Here is a 19,495-nt window from a genome sequence, read left to right on the forward strand (position 1 = left end):
TTGACAGAATATCTGGTAACAAAAATTAATGTCATTTTTATCATTGACAGACACAAAAACCCTTTCTTTATTACCACTCTCCCTCCCTACCACCGGGAGACTTGATCGGATGGGTTTCAGGCCCCTTTTTATACCAAGCCGATAAGAGAGGGGGATTTCTGGCAGTGACCTCCTTTGAGCAGTATCGAGGAACCCCCTGCATTTAATTCTCAGCTAAGGACACCAATAAGCGGGAAGGGAATCCCATCTCAGAAGGCCGGTTTACATTAGGACATGTATAATCATGTATGTCTCTTCTTCTTAGCTACAGAATGAGCCTTAGAGTGTGATAACTGAGCAGCATGCAGGGCATGGATAGCTGGCCCTGCTTTGTGCAGCACATACATACTGCAGCTCCTTATCTTCCCTCCCCCTCCCTCTCTGAGCATCCTCCTGTGACTCCTTCCAGGCTGAATGAGACAGGGAGAGTGTGACTCGCTCTGAGTGTTGGTAGCAGCAGCAGTGGATGAGCTGTGGCAACCACATGTGCCAGCCAAGGTAACAGAGCCAGCTGTCGCACTGCATGGATTTATGCTGTCTTTTTTTGCATGTAGAGGGAACTGAAATCTGGGAGTAAGAAGGTTTAGTTCAGGTGAAAAACTGAAGGGACCAGATGGAGAAGAGAGTCCATGCCTAGTGAGGAACTGAGGATAGGGAAGCAGCAGGAGTCCATAGGCAGTGAGGAGGGAAAGGGGGCAGGAGCATCTGCAGGGTGAGGAACCTGGGGCAAGTGGGTGATGTGCCCATGTTAAGGCAGCTGAGAGTCTTCTACTGTTTTGTGACTTATTTGCAGTGTATCGTTGATGATTTAAATAAAAATGAATAAAAACAGACCAAGTGGAGAAAGTGAAGTAGAGAGCAACAGAGTAAGAAAGGAAGGGGCCTCAGAGGTGATAGCAGTGGGGCCAAAGGTTGGCTGAAGCCCACGGAAGTGTTACTGAAAAAAATGTGTGGAGGCTGTGGATAACTCAAATGCAACCTGGACTTCAAACTTCAATGCCAGAGGAACCTCTGGGGAGCGATTCACAGAAGACCAAAATCCAGCAGCATGAGAGTCCTCTCTGTGCTCACACTGCCTGCTCTAGAGAGGTTTAAGGTGCCACAAAAGAGTTTTTATTAGTGTAGGCGTTCCTTGTTCTTGAAAAGGTTGGGAAACGCTGGAGTAGGGCATCGCTGCCACACCCAGCTTGTTGACTCATCTCCACCATGATGCATGCACGGTCCTGCTTAGAAACTTTCCTGTCTGCAGCCTGGGCTTCATGGAATGGGCCTACAACTGGATGATGATCCTTTGCATTTTCTGTAAAACATTTTCTAAAAATTGAAATTTGAAATAATGAAAACAGCTTGCAAAGATGTACAATATATTTAGAAATCTCTCTTGGTTCCCTATAACTTGATTATAGAAGATGCATTTGTCATTTCTTTTGGGGTAAAATATCTTGGCTTTGTTTCCCTGTCCCGTTGCCCTGAATGCCTCACTAGGTGCTCTATAAATCAGATAAAGAGAAGCCCAGGGAGCCTTAGAGATGCTTATGTTCCTCATTGTGCTTTTGTCCTCTCATCTGACACTCCTTGGTTCAGTGAATAAGACCATATGAGGGAAATGGGTTTTAGTAGAAACATTTGTGACAGATCTTTGGTCTCTGTGGACCTGATGTCAAATGTTTCCGTGTTTCAATAAAAACGCAAGAAAGCAAGTTGTCAGGCAGGGAGGTTTCAGATAAAAAGCAGAGCATAGTTCAGTTTGGAGAAGATGGCTGAACTTGATTAAAAGTACTGCATGTTCATTTAATTAAAATCAAAGTGGACATGCAGAGGGATAATGTGTCTACTGGAAAGGCCGAAACAATCCCACTATATGTACTGCTCGTGGTTTCCTTGCCTTGTCCTGGGACATAGTTAGCACAGGTTACAGAGGGATTTTTCATAACTCCTCAGCATGATCTGTAGAAAGAGTATGGTGATGCTTTGCTTTGCAGAAGCCATGGTGTGCCTCCTTTGAGGTGAATTAAAGAGAGCTGCAGATGCTGTTTCCCTGTCCCACTCTTATTGTGGGAGTTAACATGTGGCTTTTAGATGGTGGGGTATTCTTAGCCATGTGCACAGCTGTGGAATGCGGCTCTCCCTAAAAATCCATCACCAGGGAGACTGGAAAAACCCATAACCCTGCAACGTTGTGCATCAAAAGCCAGCTTTATTCTTTGCAGAGGTCTGATCTGTAACCAGCAGTGCTTCACGGTTTGATGGGCTAAGCATAGTTCTCTGCTTCAACAGCAGGGGAGAAGAAAAACTGTTACTTCACACATCCAGCAGAGCTCTCTGCTTAAACGGCAGGGGAGAAGAAAAAAGGATTCACACTCTCACAAAGCGGGGAGTAGCTGGCTTGTTACGGCGGTTACTACCCCAAACCAAATGTGCCTGATACTTCACTTTCGATGCATATCCAGCATAGCTCTCTGCTTCAACGGCAGGGGAAAAGAAAAACTGATACTTCACGCATATCCAGCATAACTTCAACGGCAGGGGAGAAGAAAAAAGTATTCACACTCACAAAGCGGGGAGTAGCTGGCTTGTTACGGCGGTTACTACCCCAAACCAAATGTGCCTGATACTTCACTTTCGATGCATATCCAGCATAGCTCTCTGCTTCAACGGCAGGGGAGAAGAAAAAAACTGATACCTCACGCATATCCAGCATAACTCCCTGCTTCAACGGCAGGGGAGAAGATAAACAACCAATAAGGGCTGTATAACATAATCTGGGTAAAAACAGATAAGCATGGGTGTAGCTTGCTTGTTGCGGCGGTTACTACCCCTACTACCTCTAACTAATCAAGCTAGATATTTCACTTGGATGCAGCTCCATCACCGCTCTCTACATTAATGGCGGGGGTGGAAGGGAATTAGAACCAAGAGCTAAGAGAAACAGATAAGTATGAGAGAAAAAATGAGGGAAGCTTGCTGGGCAGACTGGATGGGCCATTTGGTCTTCTTCTGCCGTCATTTCTATGTTTCTATGCTTGTTAATTGGTCTTCCCCTGTCACAGCAGCATCTTTGTATGTACAAGTGTCAAAACTATTTGTAGTGCAAACTTGCTGCCTATTAAGCTGATCTTTGCTCTTTTTCAGAACCTGATTTTCAGTTACTGTATTCTTTCTTTGTATTTTGAGGCATGCATAAACTGCACTGGTCTAGTAGAAATAGCCTGTTCATGCATGTCTCTACCTCTTTAAAATACTAGATGCCGGAATAACACGATTAAGAATAAAGTAGAAACAGCCTACTGGATGGAAAGCAGAACTTCCAGTTGTAAGAGATCTGCAGGCTTTTCACACATTAGGGGTAACCTTTAAAAGGACTTGGGCTTTTTACGTGCATAAATACACTTTTTCGCATGCACATCCTTTTGAAAATTGCCCCAGCGTGTAGATTTTTTTAATATGAAATGGAGCAGTTTCTGGTTGTAAGACAGTCCTTTTAAGAGGTAAACTAAGGCTCCTTAAGCACCTCTCCAGCTAATATTTGCTTGTTTTGTGTAATAAGCACTGTTGAAAAGAGCCCTAAGTGTACTTTTCACACATTTTGAAAACCAATAGAACTTTTTTTTTTTTCTTTTTTCTTTTTTCTCTAGAGGAAGTTGCCTTGATTCTTTTTTGTCAGGTTAATTATTTGTGCTCAATGTATCAGTGGCTCGATGTGTGCTTCCTATGAGCCATTGTATAGATGCCATAGACCATAATAATCTGTGACCTGCCTCCCTTCCATGCCCCTCCAGGACTTGCCCTGTTGGACCCTCCCGGTCCTGCCGGCTTGTGCGGTGTCTTTGTTATGGTACTGGATGTCTGAGACCAGTGGCATTTGAACCCAGGCACTGAACATGCTCTTATTTTGACCTGAGAACACCTTGCACTGCTTACAGGTTCTGAATGTAATCTAACCCCCTTTTGAAGTATCTGAAAGGCAGAATAGAAATCAAATAAATAAATAGTTTACTATATTCCATTCTGTCCAGAAACTTGGAGAGCTATGTGGGTGGAATAATTAAATATTTTAAGTGAATAAGCATGTATTTTAGCATGTTTGAATGTTCTCCTCCACTAATTGCTTTTAGGAGGAAAGGGCAGGATTAGTCCGGGGGAGTGAAGACGCTCATGGTGATTTATTTTCTTTGTACCTTCCTCTCTGCTGGTGAGAAGTACATGGGGACAGAAATATGCGCATCACCCAGATTTTCAAAGGAAATCTCAGGCTTGCAAGCTGCCTGCAGGGTTTTTTTTTTGTTTGTTTTTTTAATTAATGGTAACTGGAGCTGTTGTGTCATCTTTGCTCAGACCCCTGACTTGGAACAGATGGGCAGCGAGCAGTCTCTGGAGGACATGGAAGGTATGACCGAGCTGGACCCTCTCTTTCCAGAGGAGCAGGTGGAAGCGGAGAAACCGGTTACTACAGTGCAGGTACTGGAGAGCCTGCTGTCTGTCTTCCTCTGTTGGCATAAGAGTGGGCTTAAGCAATGCTGTTCATTGTGGAGGACTGGCTGCTGTTACTTATTTCTGTGGAGGGTACTTTGGTTTCCATGATCAGGCACAGATTAAGTAACTAGTGATACTTGACTTAGAGAGACATGGGGTCTTCTGACCCTTTCACGTGAACATTCCATGGTACAGAATTTTAAAATCCATAGAGGCTCCAACACTAGAACTACTGCCGGGACATTTTTGTCCTGGTAAGACACTTTTAAAGGTTTGAATAATAAGTGTATGTGATTGCAGCGGGTTGAAACTTTGTGAATTTTCATCATTTATGATGACCTTTGATTTCTGGAAATTTTAACCCTCCACCCCCTTCAGTTTTTGTTCTACGCAAACCACCGCCAGCATGTTTTTGTGTTGGCAAATATCTCGCTTTCTGTTCCTGTTCATACCCCGGATCAGTCTAGATGAGTGGGTTTATGCCTCCCTACCAGCAGATGGAGGCAGAGAACAAAACTTTGAGGCACTGCTACATAATTGAGAGTGCCACCCGCAGTTCCTCAATATTTCTCTGTCTCCAGCAGATGGCAGAGGTGCAAACCTGCAGTCTGGGGTTAGCAAAAGAAGAAGAATAGAGTTAGGAAGAAGATTCGGCTCCCTGGGGTGTTAGGTTCCTTCATGGGCCATCCCTTGGGTGGAGCAGGGCGAGTGGGGGGTTGGTAACCCTTAGCTTGACTTGGCCATTCTTGGCAAAGGGGGGAGGGGTTGATAGCCAGGGGTCTTGGTTCCCTCACCCCTCTGGGCCCTTCACTCCCTCAGTCTCCTCAGCTTGTGCCCTATAAAAGCAGGGAAGTTCTGTTCTGTTTTTTTCCCTTTTTCTTTCCTGGCCAGATCAGGAAAGAAAAAAAAAGAGGAGTCAAGAGCAAGGGAAGAGGAGGGGCAGGGCTGAGGCAGTGGGTAAATACTGAGTTTCTCTGCCGGGAGGGAGTGAGCCAAGTGCCTTTGCTCGTTGGGGCCCAGCTGGGTGCTGAGTATTTCAGCACCGGGCAGCGTCGGGGAGTGCTCTGCGTTGGCAGTTGCTATTTTTAGGCCTGACCGCATGTGCAGGCCCGACAGCTGGCATACTGGTTCCCGTGCAGCACGACAGTTTGTCACGGCTGCAGTTTGAAGCAGGTTCTCCTCAATTCGGCCTCATTTTGCCACCGTTGTGCCTCTGGGTGGGGTGGGGGGGGGTGGGTGCCGGGACCTCGGTGGCACCCCCGGGGGTGCATCGAAAATGTGAAGGCGGCTGGGCCGGGTCTGGGGAATTCGGGAGGGGTGGGGGGGAGCGGCATCAGAGGGAGTCGGTGGTCATTTTGGCAGCACATGCTGAAATGCAGGCTGCCATTTCTGAGCCCTGGGATTCCCCTCCCACACCTTTTTCTGGTGGGAAAGGACCCTGCTGGTGGCAGGGGAGGGGCTCAAGAGTGAGTGGATCAGGATTCTTCCTCCTCTGGACCCGGAGGCATTTTCCACAGGTTTTGTTCTTCACCTTCATAAGGCTTATTTAGTCAGAAAGGAGTTGGGGCAAAGAGACCCTTACCTAAGAAGTCCTGGATGACCAATAAGGCTAGAGGGCAGGTGGAGTCAGGAGGGATCCTGTGCATGTTGGGACTTGGCCGAGCCCCGGAGGAAGAAGATTCGTCAGAGGGTATGGATGATCCTGATCAGCTGCAAGGGGTCCAGTGGGGCCAGACAAGGACCCTGTTGGTGCCCTGGGGGGGGTCCAATGCAGGATCCGGATCAGGACCCAGTGGATGTGTTTGGGGGATCCAATGCAGTATCTGGATTACCCAGATCTGGATACGGTTCCGGACGCAGAAAGTGATGACCCGTGAGTGGTCTGGTCCAGAAGGAGGAAATGGATCCATTGATTCCCCAGGTGCTGGATGAGCTTGGGATTAAAGCTGCCCAGGAGAATTCAGACAAAGAAGGGGTGAAGGAGTGGAGGAGTAGCCTAGTGGTTAAAGCAGTGGGTTACGAACCAGGAGACCAGGGTTCGAGTCCCACTGTTTCAGGTACAAACTTAGATTGTAAGCCCTCTGGGGACTACAGTACCTGAATGTAATCCAAAAAAGCGGAATATTAATTTAAAAAAAAAAACCACTCTTGGAGGGATTGCAGGGAGCCCCTACAGCTTTCCCATTGCCGAAGCAGGTGAAGAAGTTGGTGGATCAGGAGTGGGAATCTCCTGAGATGGGCCTGAAGGTAGAAAGTGCTATGGGGAAGCTGCAGACCTTGGAGGCATGGAGAATTCCCAAGGTGGATGCAGCTGTATCTGCAGTTACCAAAAAGACGACCATCAAGCAGCTGTAAGTTTCTGATGTTCATGGTTCTGGGAGAACATTTCCAATTTTGTGCTCTTCCCTTTGGGTTCATAAAGCTGATGGTGGTAGTGGCAGCAGCACTCAGGAAGGAAGAAGGTATCCTGGTACACCCATACCTGGACGATTGGTTGATACGGGTGAAGTTGGAGGTGGAGTGTGGTTGCTCAGACCAGCGGGTAATGCAGCTTCTGGAGTCATTGGGTTGGGTGACGAACCTTGCAAAGAGTCATCTGAGGCCGATCCAGTCTTTAGAATATCTGGGAGCGTGCTTCGATACCCACCTGGGAAAGGTGTTTCAAGTTACAGAGTCAGGTTCTTTGACTATTGCACCTGTCTGTCCCCAGGGTCTGGGTTTACCTGCAGTTCCTGGGTTCCATGGCGTATATGCTGGAATTAGTGCCATGGGCTTTTCCTCACATGTGTCCTCTGCAGGGAACTTTGTTATTCTGTTGGAATCCGCTATCGGAAGAATTTCAGGTTTCTTTACCGTTGCCAGAGGATGCCAGGTCCAGTCTTGCATGGTGGCTGTCTCTGTGCAGTCTGGAGAAAGGAATGGATCTGGAAATGCCCGACTGGGTGCTAGTGACCACGGATGCCAGCCTCTCTGGCTGAGGGGCGATTTGTCAAGGGAAATCCAGCCCAGGGTCAGTGGTCATCGGAGGAGGCGACTTGTTCTATCAATCAGCTGGAAATCAGGGTGGTGTGCAAAGCCTTACTGGCATTTCTTCCTCTCGTTCGGGACAAGTTGGTGCGAGTATTCTTGGACAATGCGATGACAGTAGCATACATAAATCGTCAGGGTGGACAAAGAGTCGTCTAGTGGCACTGGAGGCACAAGAACTGTTCATGTGGGCAGAGAAACATCTGGTGAAATTAGCTGCTTCTCTTGTAACCAGAGTGGACAATGTGGAAGTGGATTTCCTCAGCAGACGGCATCTGGACCCAGGGGAGTTTGAGTTGTCAACGGAAGCCTTTGCCTTGCTGCAGGCAAGGTGGGGCAGACCAGTGGTAGACCTCATGGTGACGCCAGCAAATGTAAAAGTGGATTGGTTTTTCAATTGCAGAAGGGAGGTCTGATCAGAGAGTATCAATGCTCTCGTGCAAATGTGCCAGACCACCTATTGCTGAACATTTTTCCAATGTAGTCTCTCGTATGTTGAGGGCTGTGGCACATAGAGCTTCATCCGGGCAGGGTGATTCTGATTGCACCCAAGTGGCTGCTTTGGCCATGGTTTGCGGACTTCTGCGTCTGGCGGTGAACGGTCCCGTTCACTTGGGTCATCTTTCAGAGTTGCTACGGCAGGGACCTGTATTTTCAGACTGGGAGGATCACTTCTGTCTAGCGGCTTGGCTTTTGAGAGGTGACAACTCCATTTGAAAGGCTACTCGGAGCCTGTGATTTCAACTTTTCTTCAGGTGAGGAGACCTTCCACTTCAATGGCTTATGTTCGGATGTGGAGAATTTTCGAATCTTGGTGTTTGCAGAACAGGGTGCAGCCTTTTAAAGGTGGACATCCCGCACATCCTGGCTTTTTTGCAGAGCGGTTTGGCTAAGGGATTGGCCTTTAATTCCCTTCAGGTCCAGGTAGCAGCCTTGGATTCCCTTCATGGTAGGATTCAGGGTGGACCTCCTGGCATCTGATCTGGCTGTGGTTCGTTTCCTAAAAGGGGCAAAACATCTGCATGCACCAGTGCAGAAGATCGGTCCGGCATGGAATCTGAATTTGGTTCTTCGGGTACTGTGTGGCCCTCCCTTGGAACCACTGTGGAGGGTGTCATTGAAGGATGAACCCTGAAGACTGTTTGTTTTCCTGGTAGCCATCTGTTTGGCTAGGCAAATTTCTGAGCTGCAAACGTTGTCGTGTATGGACCCTTTCCTGCACTTTTCGGAGGATAGGTTTCTTTACATATGGTTCCTTCTTTTTTGCCGAAGGTGGCGTCCTCTTTTCACCTTAATCAGATTGTAGAGCTTCCGGCCTTTCCGAATTTGACAGCCGGTTCTCCAATGGCTAGGGAGCTTCACCACTTGGATGTGCGTCAAATTCTTTTGCGATATCTCAAGGTGACGAATGCCTTTCAGAGATCTGATCATCTGTTTGTTTGTCCTGTTCAGTGGAGCAAAGAAGGGAAATAAGGCTTCCAAGGGCACTATTGCACGATGGTTAAAAGAGACAACAGCTTACATCTGTAAGGGACCGGGTGGTGCTGGAGGGGTTGAGAGTGCATTCCACAAGGACGTAGGCGACCTTGTGGGTGGAGTGTCAACTGCTTTCTCCGCAGGAGATTTGTCTTGTGGAGACGTGGTCTTCTCTTCACACTTTTACCAAACATTACCAGTTAGATGTATGGGTGATGTTTGGGGAGAGTGTCTTGTGCGTGGGTCTTTCGGGTTCCCAACCAGAATAGAGGGATTGGACTGATCCGGGGTACAAACAGGAAAGGAAAATTGGTTCTTACATTCTAGTTTTCGTTCCTGAAGTACCATGGATCAGTCCAGAGACCTGCCCCCATATTTTGAAAGAATTCCTCTCTTCTGGTTATGGCTGAGCTCGCATCTGATACACTCGGAGTAATGAGAAGTGTACATAGTTTGGTATATGTTGTGTGTTAAATCAAGGGGGGGTCTAGTTTGCAGGGGGTTCCAACTTTGTCTCTGTTCGCCCAAGGTTTATTGGGGTTTGTTAAGGTAGGCATCTTGGCTTGGGTATAGGTCATTACTGAGGGACTGCAGGTGGCAGTCTGTTTATATAGCAGTGCCTCAAAGTTTTGTTCTCTGCCTCCATCTGCTGGTAGGGATGCATAAACCCACTTGTCTGAACTGATCCGTGGTACTTCAGGAACGAAAATTAGCAGGTAAGAACCAATTTTCCTATTGTCCTGACTTGTAGGTAAAATCTTCAGAAATTGCAGGTTGTCATGTAAGGTCCTGAGTTTACTTTCCCTGGGCAGTGGGTACAGTAGAGAGAAATAAAGGCAGGTATTTGTATGATAATATTTAAAAATGTGCAAGCATGTTAGAGAGGGAAGGAAAAAAGGGGCAAGTTGTGATGAGTCGGAGGTGAGAGAGGTTTGAAAATGTTTTTCTGTATCTTTCTTCTTTACAAGCCTGATTAGATCTAAGCTGTTAGCCACTCCAATGTGGCTGTCTCAGACTGTACCATGAAAACTTTAAAATTAAATAATCAAAATGCAGAATTCTTGTCTGTACTTATTACAGAGCATCAATTCATACACCAAAAACCATTTGTTTTCTTTCAGGTATAGAACCTAAAACATAGCGGGATAAAGTCCCAGTAGTTCTAGTGTTAAAGAATTAAGATTTAGGGTTTGAAATGAGAAAATGTTTTGTTTTATTGTGATTGCTGAGTCTTATTTGTGGCTAAGTAGCAAATTAGGTGGTAACAGTTGAGTGTTGCTGCTTTGTACCCTGTTCTTATTAACAACACTGAATTTGAAAAGTGTTTTCAAAGCTGGATTAATGCATCTGCACAAATTTCAAATAAAACTTAAAACTAATCGAGGTCAGTATGTGTATCGAAAGAGTTTAGTGTTTGGGGGATATTTTTTTTTTTTTTTTTTTAATGCTTGGGTTATGTTTTGGTACTTTCACCACACAATCTGTTCCTGCTTTATTGCAATAAGGGCCAATTAAACTGACTGAGGTGATTTTCTAAACAGGACTTGAGTAGAGTTGCTGAATTTTATTTCCTTTTATTGAACTTGGCACAAAGCAATATACAATTAAAATCATACACAGGTTTCCTTTTCATCCAGTCAGACCAGATTAGTCCAGACCAGTGGGTTATACATGCCAGCCAGCAGATGGAGACAGAGATCAACAGGCTCGCTGCTGTTATCCCTTATATACCTCCTTGCTGATACCAGCCTGCCAGTAGTCTCTGTTTTCAGCAGATGGTGGACATCCCTCCCATGCTGTGTACTTGAGACCTGGAAAAAAAGAAGCTAATCGGAGAAAGTTCTTTTTTACTCAATGCACAATTAAACTCTGGAATTTGTTGCCAGAGGATGTGGTTAGTGCAGTTAGTATAGCTGTGTTTAAAAAAGGATTGGATAAGTTCTTGGAGGAGAAGTCCATTACTTGCTATTAATTAAGTTGACTTAGATCATAACCTCCGCTATTACTAGCAACGGTAACATGGAATAGAGTTAGTTTTTGGGTACTTGCCAGGTTCTTATGCCTGGATTGGCCACTGTTGGAAACAGGATGCTGGGCTTGATGGACCCTTGGTCTGACCCAGTATGGCATTTTCTTATGTTCTTATGTTCTTATTGGGGTAACTCCCAAGATGACAGTCGAGTGCTCCCTCCCTCCCTCAGTTGAGCATGACCCTGGGTGTGTTTGGATCAATTTTAATCACCTTGAAATTACTAGAGTAGGACTTAATATTATCATAGAAAAGTATTGGGAGTAACCGATATTAATAAAGTAACCCAGTGCTCTTCACCATATATAAGGTATTAACGACGCTGCACATCCAAAGATTTTAAGAAATGACCATCATAATAGGCTTCCTCGTTAGGGCTTTCGCCTATTCAAACGGCCTTATATATAATCACAGGTCATAGTTGTAGGAACGTTTTTTTTAAGAGAATTTTTTCTTTGCAAATAAAACTAATAAAGTCATTGGCTCTTCCAGCCTAACTAATATTATTCCTCATACAAAATCCATCGCTTGAACAATTCAACTTATCTTGAGATGCTTCGGTATTTCAATGTTTCAATCAAAAAGCCATAACAGTGTTCACAGTGCTGCTGACCCGACACGGAGCCGTGTTTCGGACTGCTACCACCATCTCCCAGTCCTTCTTCAAGGGTAATAGTTAAGTTTGTCGAACTTTTTCAAAAATGGCGCTTCAGCGTTTTCCAAATCATGAATAGGCGAAAGCCCTAACGAGGAAGCCTATTATGATGGTCATTTCTTAAAATCTTTGGATGTGCAGTGTGGATCAATTTTAAGACAGCTCCCACATTAAAAATTCCTGCTTTCCCTTCTCTGGTAGAGCTATGCCAGGACCAGGGGAGTTACTAGAGTGACTGGTAGGTCTTGGGTTTTGGTTTTTCTTACCTGGTTCTTCGTCCCCCACCTCCTCTCTTACACTTGTCCACCCCTTCCCCTGTTCTGTAGATTGTAGCCCCTATTGCTTCTGATGTTTGAATTGGTTTTTTGTTGTTTTTTTTTTGACTGGTTTGCTTCTGTCTTTAAGGCAGAGCTTAGCTGAGCCTGTTCTCCCTCCTGTGCAATAAAGCAAAAGAAGAGAGAGCCACTGGGGTGTCTTTCAGCTCTGTGGCTGCCTGGTTATGTTTTACAGTTAGCTGGATACATGGAGCCAGATAATTTTAAACAAGTCTATTCAGCAGGACGTTTATACCACTAAATATGCAGGACAAGTTATCTAGCTAACTTTAGGCAGATAACTTGTCCACTAAATGGTCTACCAAATAGTGATCTCCCCATCTGCTTGACTTAAGACGATAGTTCTGGTATTGAAGGACCAGGAAGGTTGGGGATGATGCGCCCTACACTTTGGGGTCCCAAAGAAGGAAGGGTTCTTTCACCCCATCCTAGACCTGTGGTGGGTCAGTGACTTTTTTTTTGAAAGTGGCATACTTCAGGGTGGGAACCTTAAGGTCAGTGATCAGGGCAGTTCTGAAAGATGTATTCTGACATCTTTGGACTAATAGAAGCTTATCTTCACAACCCAGTTGGAGAGATCATCAGCACTTCCTGAGGTTGGTGATGCTAAGTCACCATTTTCACTTAAGGCTCTACCCTTTGAGCAGGCAACAGCCTTGAAAACATTTTTTTGAGGGTGGGGGTGATTCTGGTGCACTATATCTGGATGATTGGCTAATAAAAGCACAGTCCTTTCAGATGAGCATTCCACTTCTTAGCAAGTGGTCCAGTTGATATAGGATTTGGGATAGATTGCTCATGGGAAAATTGGAAGTCGTCAGCCCTCGCAGACTAGATTGCCTGGAAGTTTGCTTCAATATGAGGATGGGTCAAGTATGTCTAATGGAACAAAGAGTTCAGAAGCTGTGTGGCTGTGGCCAGGTCCAGGCCTGGGGAATGGTCAGAAATCCAATGGTGCGGTTCTACCTTCAGACTCTGTTCCATGGTGGATTTCGTCCCATGGGTGAGAGCATACATGTGTCCTCTTCAAAGGCCCTTGCTTCCAGGTGGGACCCCCAATCTCGGGACTTTTCGGTGAGATTGCCGCTGCTGGAGGTGATAAAGTTGTGCATACAGTGGTGGCTGGATGGCAAGCATTTGGAATGTGGGCAGTGGCTGCTTGACCCCAACCTGGATCATGGTGATGACTGATGCCAGTCTGTCAAGCTGGGAGCTGCACTGTCTAGCTGCTTGCACAGGATTGCTTGACACCTGTGCAAGCAAGTTGGTCCCTCAATTGCTTGGAAGCCAGGGCTATTGGGCTATTGAGACAAATGGTCAGTGATGTCTGACCAATGCCACAGCAGTAGCATACATAATTCATTAAAGGGAAACCTGGAGTCTTCAAGTGGCACTAGAGATGGATGTTTTTCTTTGGCCGGAAATGAATTATAGACTTTGTTGGCGTTGCACTTAGCAGGCATAGACCATATCTGAGTGGACTGCCTCGGTTACATTGTTGTAGATCCAGGGGAATGGTCCTTTTTTCAGAGGGCCTTTGTGACCATCTAATCAAAGTGGGGCCAGCCAGGCTGGGATCTGATGACAACCAGCCAGAATACAAATTTTTTTTAGCTCGTTCATCCAGTTCAGGAGTGGCCCACCGAGGGGATGTTATGTTTTTCATTCTTGGACTATGATAGGCAGACTTCTTTGAAGTGTCACCAAGCATCCAGGGCTGGTACTACTGATTGCTCCAGACTGGCTCCGCTGACTATGGTATGTGAATCTCTGGTATCTGCTGTACAACAGCCTTCTAAAACTTCTGCCTCTCAGGAAGTTTCCTTGCTAGGGTTCGATGTTTGTTTTACAAGGAACTGGACTAATTTTGTCTTACAGTTTGACCCTTGAAAGGGCACAATTAGTGAGGAGTACTCTCATGCCATGGTGGCTATGCTACTGAAGGCTAAAACATTCTCCCCTTCCTTAGTTTATGTGCTAAGGATTGATGCTCTGGGCATTGGTGTGCCGCTGGGACCACGCCTATTCCATTGATTTTGGAATTTTTGCAGTAAGGCCTTTCTAAGGGGTTGTCTCCTTATACCTTGAAAGTGCAAGTAATGGTGCTCTCTTTCCATGGGAATCGTATTCGCAGTAGACCCCACTGTCTGCTCATCCAGATGTCTCTTGCTGGGCGTTAACCATATTAGGCCTTTGCTTCATATTCCAATTTTGCCTTGGGACCTGAACTTGGTTTTGTTCTTCTAGATGGGACCACAGTTTGCTCCTCTTCAGGCTATTTCTTTAAGGCCAGTCATGTTGAAGATAGTTGTCTTAGTCGCTATTTGTTTGACTCACAGGGTATCTTATTTATTTAAAAACTTGTATATGGCAAATCAAAATTCCCAAGCAGTTTAACACAAAACATTCATAAAAAACATAAATAGTAAACATGAACAAGACATATATTACAATAGATAAAAACACCAACATCCAACTAACTACCTTCATAGTCATAGTTTATACTTCATATTCTGTATGAGCCTTGAGTTCTTACACGAGTGCTTATCATGGAATAATCCACTTGTTTCTGGCTATATATCATGGGGAAAATCCTGAGAGAACAAAACGGTCTTTAGGAGTTTCCTAAATTTTAGCAGGAAGGATTCTTCTTCTAAACAACTTCAGTTGTAAGTATTTTCTTGTAGGGGCCTTTCTTCTTGATTACGAAGGAAAGAGCCCAGATTTGTACAGTTCCCTCCCTCCTTCCTTCTGAAGGTCGTATTTCTTTTGAATCGGTCAATCTTGCCTTCCTTACCTGGCAGGCAGATTCTGAAGAGTCCTCACTTCTTTACCTTGGATGTAAGGTCACTAGCGCTTTCAGGCGATCATCTTTATTCTGTATTGTGGAACGCAGAAAAGTGAGGCAGTTTCTTGGGCTACTGTGGCGTGCTAGAGGTAATTTCAGTAGTTTGAATTCTGGCACACCTTGCTGAAGCAGAAACTGGATCATTCCACAAGGGCACAGACAGTTTTGTGGACAGAGTTGTGATTGATCTCTCCTTGGGATTTGTGAAACGGCAACATGGTCATCCTTGCATACCTTTCTAAGCTTTACTGCCTGGATGTTAGAGCTTGAGAGGAGACTTCCATCGCCTTGGCAATATTGTGAGGGGCTGGGCAACATCCGACTAGACTGACTGGTTGAAGAGGAAGGTGAAATCACTGTTTGCTTGATGATGACCTTTCCCTGGTCAGACCAGGCCAGGGCCTTTCCTTTGCTACCAGTGCCTTAGGGTGTTTTTATACACTGTGCCTTGCAGAGAAGTTAATTTGCAAGCAGGTAAGAAGAGTTGAAGACTAGAATGAATATCAATACTTTGCTGCAGGTGAGTTATTTCTGGTTTGCTGTGGGAGTTCTTCCTTTGTTTCTGCTTCCTTCGTCTTCTGGCAGGCCACTGGTTTAAAAACAATGAGGATAAGTGATGGTATTGAGAGTGTTCACAGTTAGCTTGTTACAGAAATACTAGCAGGCTGTTGTCAGAACAGAGAGATATAAGGCATGAAATCAATAATCCTGTTGCTCTCTGTCTCCATCTGCTGGTTTGTGAGCATAAGCCACTAGTCTGGCCTGGTCTGACTGTATTAAAGAAAAGGAAATTAAGTAAAACTTTGTTTCACCATAATCAGTCATTAAGTCATTGTAATAAATATGCAATGGGTAAATTAAAATCAGAAATAAAACAATAAATGAATCTGCTCATGATGTTTATTTGCATACATGGTTATGTACTGTGGCTGTCTGGAAATCTAGGACTGTTAGTGGTATTGCAGGACTGGAGTTTGCCATCCCAGGAGTAGCTCAGGACCATGAGCAGCTTTCCAATGGTCATACAGAGTTTTGAGGTCCCGTGCATAGAATGTGTGGAATCTGTAGGCCGGATGAATTAGCCATCCACAAAGGGAGCGCTCATGTTATTAAATATTTTCATCCCCAAAGCCAATGTTCAACCTGGCAGAATACCACCAGATGTTTCTGGGGACAGAAAGAATCCGGGTGCCAGAGATCCTTTTTCAGCCATCTCTGATCGGGGAAGAGCAAGCTGGAATAGCAGAGACCATGCAGTATGTACTGGACAGGTGAGTTTCCCAAGCTAAGATGGAGAGAGGTGGCTAGAAGAATAGGAAGTGTGCTACTGGAAAAGTGACACAGGCAGCGGGGAGAATTTCAGTGAAGTGCTGTAATGATGGGACAGTATGCAGAATACATGACAGCAGTAATTTAATATGAAATGAATCTCATTTTGGAGAGAAAAGTTGGAGATAGTGCACACTCCATGCATAGCAAATACTAGGTATGCTTCGCCCTCCCTGCTCCCAGGCCTGCATGGTATGAAGCAGATCTCGGTTCGTGACCCCTCTTTCCCTACTCTAGCCCTCAATTGCCACAGACGTGGCTGCTATTCTCCCATGCAGATTCTAATTTGCCTGAGCCCTCGTCAGCACCAATGGTGCAGCCACCATTCTCCCCTTGGGCCCTTACCTTGCCAAGCCTTAAGTCACTCCCAACACTGTGGCTGCTAATTCCACACAGCCTTCACTGATGCATCTGCACTGGGGAAAGGGAAAAGAGTGAAAATCAATATGAGCACATTCATGCTTAGATGTGTATAGACAGACATACAGTGAAGACTATAGGCATGCGTTCTTTCAGAAATATGCCTGGTAGGAAAAGCAGCGTTGATGGAGGAAGGTTGATATTGCACAGATGACTTTCCTCACATGACTTATTTTTAATTTGTTTAATTAAGAAATATGAGTTCCATATTTGTTTGGTTTGATAAACGAACACTCTGTCTTTGTCACAAGTGAAGGTCTATTGTCACGTGGAGATGGCCGTTGATGTTGGTAATACCAGAAAAGGTAGACCCAAGGACTCTGAACCTAGGATTTGGACTGAAGTTGCAGTTTTGCTGTTTTGTTTTTTTTTTTTTGCAGGTATCCAAAGGAAGTGCAGGAGGAGCTGGTGCAGAACGTGTTCCTGACAGGTGGAAACATGATGTTCCCTGGGATGAAATCCAGAATTCAGCGGGAGCTCCTACAAATGAGGCCATTCCAGTCTACGTTTCAGGTATTGACAGGCCAACAGATGAACTTGCCACAAAACTTATAAAGCTGCTTTGCTAAGAAAAACACAAGGAGAGAACTCTAATACTGTTAATTGTATTGGGAGACGTCGAAGTATGACTATGAAATTTAATGAAAGGCAGAAACTGAAGGTCTGATAAACTGGTGAAGCATCAGGGCTGGCTCTCAAGGAGGCAAGCATAGTTTTGTGAAGCTAGTTAAAATAGACCAGTTCTGTTATGGGGTGGGTACTGGCGATGCTGAAAGGCTGCTGGATTATAGAACAAAGTTTGACAGTACTACTCTTAGCAACCGCATTCAACTGCTGTCACCTTTTCATTTTTAAATCTGTTATGTTCCTGGCTTTTAATGCTCAGTAGTATCGAAAAGCCTCAGCTGCCATCTGTAAAGAGCCACAAGCTATGTTCTGCCTTTGAATGGTGCCCTGTGGCTGAGCACCAGAAACTGACAGTCATCATGAAGTGAATTTTCAAAGCTATTTACCCAAGCAGATTGGTCTCTCTCTCTCTCTCTCTCTCTCTCTCTCAAAATTGCTGTAATCTGCCTGGCTAAAAGTATGTACCGATGACTTCACTTTGAAAATTTAGCCATAATGAATGTGAGCCAAGAGTGCCCACATGCTTTACAGACAACACAGGCAATTTAAAAACGTAATAAATAACTTCCAAAAATGGCAACACACTTATTTTATTTTTATATTCTGCTTTTTGGCACTTCAAAGCTGATACTTATCTCCAGAAAACTGTATCTAAATTTTATTCCAGAAAGACTCTGGTGATAATGTAGATTCATTGGTGGCTTTGGATTACTCTCTCTATATAGTGTTTAGAGTTTGTGTGTTATCTATTGTGTGTGTTGGAGGGAGAGGAGTAGCTGAAATGGAATTTGAGATTTTTTTTGTTCCTATTCTTGCCTTTAAGCTTAAGAACTGCATTGCCAGCAGACCACCTGATATTTGCTCTATTGCTGCAATCCTAAGATTATAGCAGAATATTGAATTTCACATCCATCTGCTCCATTTCCTGCTACTTTTTTTTCTCCTCCTGTTTCTGTCTGTCATAAGTTAATCAAATCCGTTTTCCTACCACATAGGTCAACCTGGCATCCAATCCCATCATGGATGCTTGGTACGGTGCTCGAGATTGGGCACTGGAGCACATGAACCGTGAGGAAGGCTGGGTAACCAGGAAGGACTATGAAGAAAAAGGAGGAGAATATTTAAAGGAACATTGCACCTCAAACCCCTACATCCCCCTTAGTCTCCCCAAACTGGCTCCTCGAACTGCAGCTGTGGCAGCAACATCGGTGGAGCCTGTAGCAGTCAACCAGGCATCAATGCTTGCTATGAGTGGCCCCAGCGAACATGTATAGCAGAGAGAGTGGCTGGGGCCTGGGGTCTCTGGTGGAAGAGCAGGAACGTAACTTTTATCATCCGAAGAACAGTAAGCACAAGAGCTGAGAGAGGAATTATTTTCCCTTCTAGCATTCAGAAAGAAAAAGACTGTATATTTTGTTGATATGGAAGTGATATTTTATTTTCTGTTAATATTTGTATTTTTATATAAATTTAAAACATTTGTGTGTGCCCTCATTTAGCGGAACCGTTGAGGGCCAGGGGGCACTGCCATCGCTGCCAGTCCATGATTCCCTGGCCTATAAGGAAGCTAACTTGAGCAGGGAAACAGCACCACCCTTGAGCTAATCCTGTAAAGATTTGAGGCCATCAAAAGTCTTTATGTACTTTTTGGCAGGTAATTATCCATCCTCCACACCCCTCCTCTCAGCATCTTAAAACTGGCATGGTTAGAAGACTGTTTTATATAATTGCTCTGTAGCAGAGAGCTTAACTCATTTAAAAAGTAGCTACCCCTTATCACAGAGGAAGAGTGAGAGAGGGCAGAGAGTGAAAAGCCAGACCATAGAGAATGTTCCTAGAAATTAAAGGGTGGTGGAGCTACTGCTGTAAAAACCCACATAAGATGGGAGCAAGGTGGGGGGCTAGCTAATGCTCTACTCCCCATCCCCTCAAAAAAAAAAAAAAAAAAAAATTAGTTCTGGCACCACCGCTGTTGCCATGAGCCTTCATTTGCAACTACCCATGGATTTTTTTTTTTCCCTCATTTTATATTCCCTTCCATCTTGCCTACCCCAGTCATTGCAGTGATTGGACTTTGGGTCAGGGACGATGCACCACAGGGCTCCTTCTGGAATGAGCCCTAAATCCAGCCACTAGGTGTCACCGCTGTACAGTGACTAGAACTCCTTCACCCCCCTACCCAATCCCTTTCAAGGGACTGTGGATGCTGCTTCCACAGCATCTCTGGCCCTGACCAG

General features: G+C 45.0%; 1 protein-coding gene across 1 annotated transcript in view; it reads left to right on the forward strand.

Annotated features, from left to right (window-relative positions):
- ACTR5 (actin related protein 5) overlaps positions 1 to 19,236 on the forward strand; it is a 32,747-nt gene extending 13,511 nt beyond the window's left edge. Inside the window, exons 6-9 of the mRNA XM_029612821.1 lie at positions 4,375 to 4,497; positions 16,014 to 16,153; positions 17,012 to 17,144; positions 18,254 to 19,236. Of these exons, the coding sequence (XP_029468681.1) occupies positions 4,375 to 4,497; positions 16,014 to 16,153; positions 17,012 to 17,144; positions 18,254 to 18,532 (675 nt within the window). The 3' untranslated portion in view covers positions 18,533 to 19,236. The remainder of the gene's footprint in view (positions 1 to 4,374; positions 4,498 to 16,013; positions 16,154 to 17,011; positions 17,145 to 18,253) is intronic.
- The last annotated feature ends 259 nt before the right edge of the window (positions 19,237 to 19,495 follow it).

The sequence above is a fragment of the Rhinatrema bivittatum genome, chromosome 8 (assembly GCF_901001135.1).
Source record: "Rhinatrema bivittatum chromosome 8, aRhiBiv1.1, whole genome shotgun sequence".
Lineage (NCBI taxonomy): Eukaryota > Metazoa > Chordata > Amphibia > Gymnophiona > Rhinatrematidae > Rhinatrema > Rhinatrema bivittatum.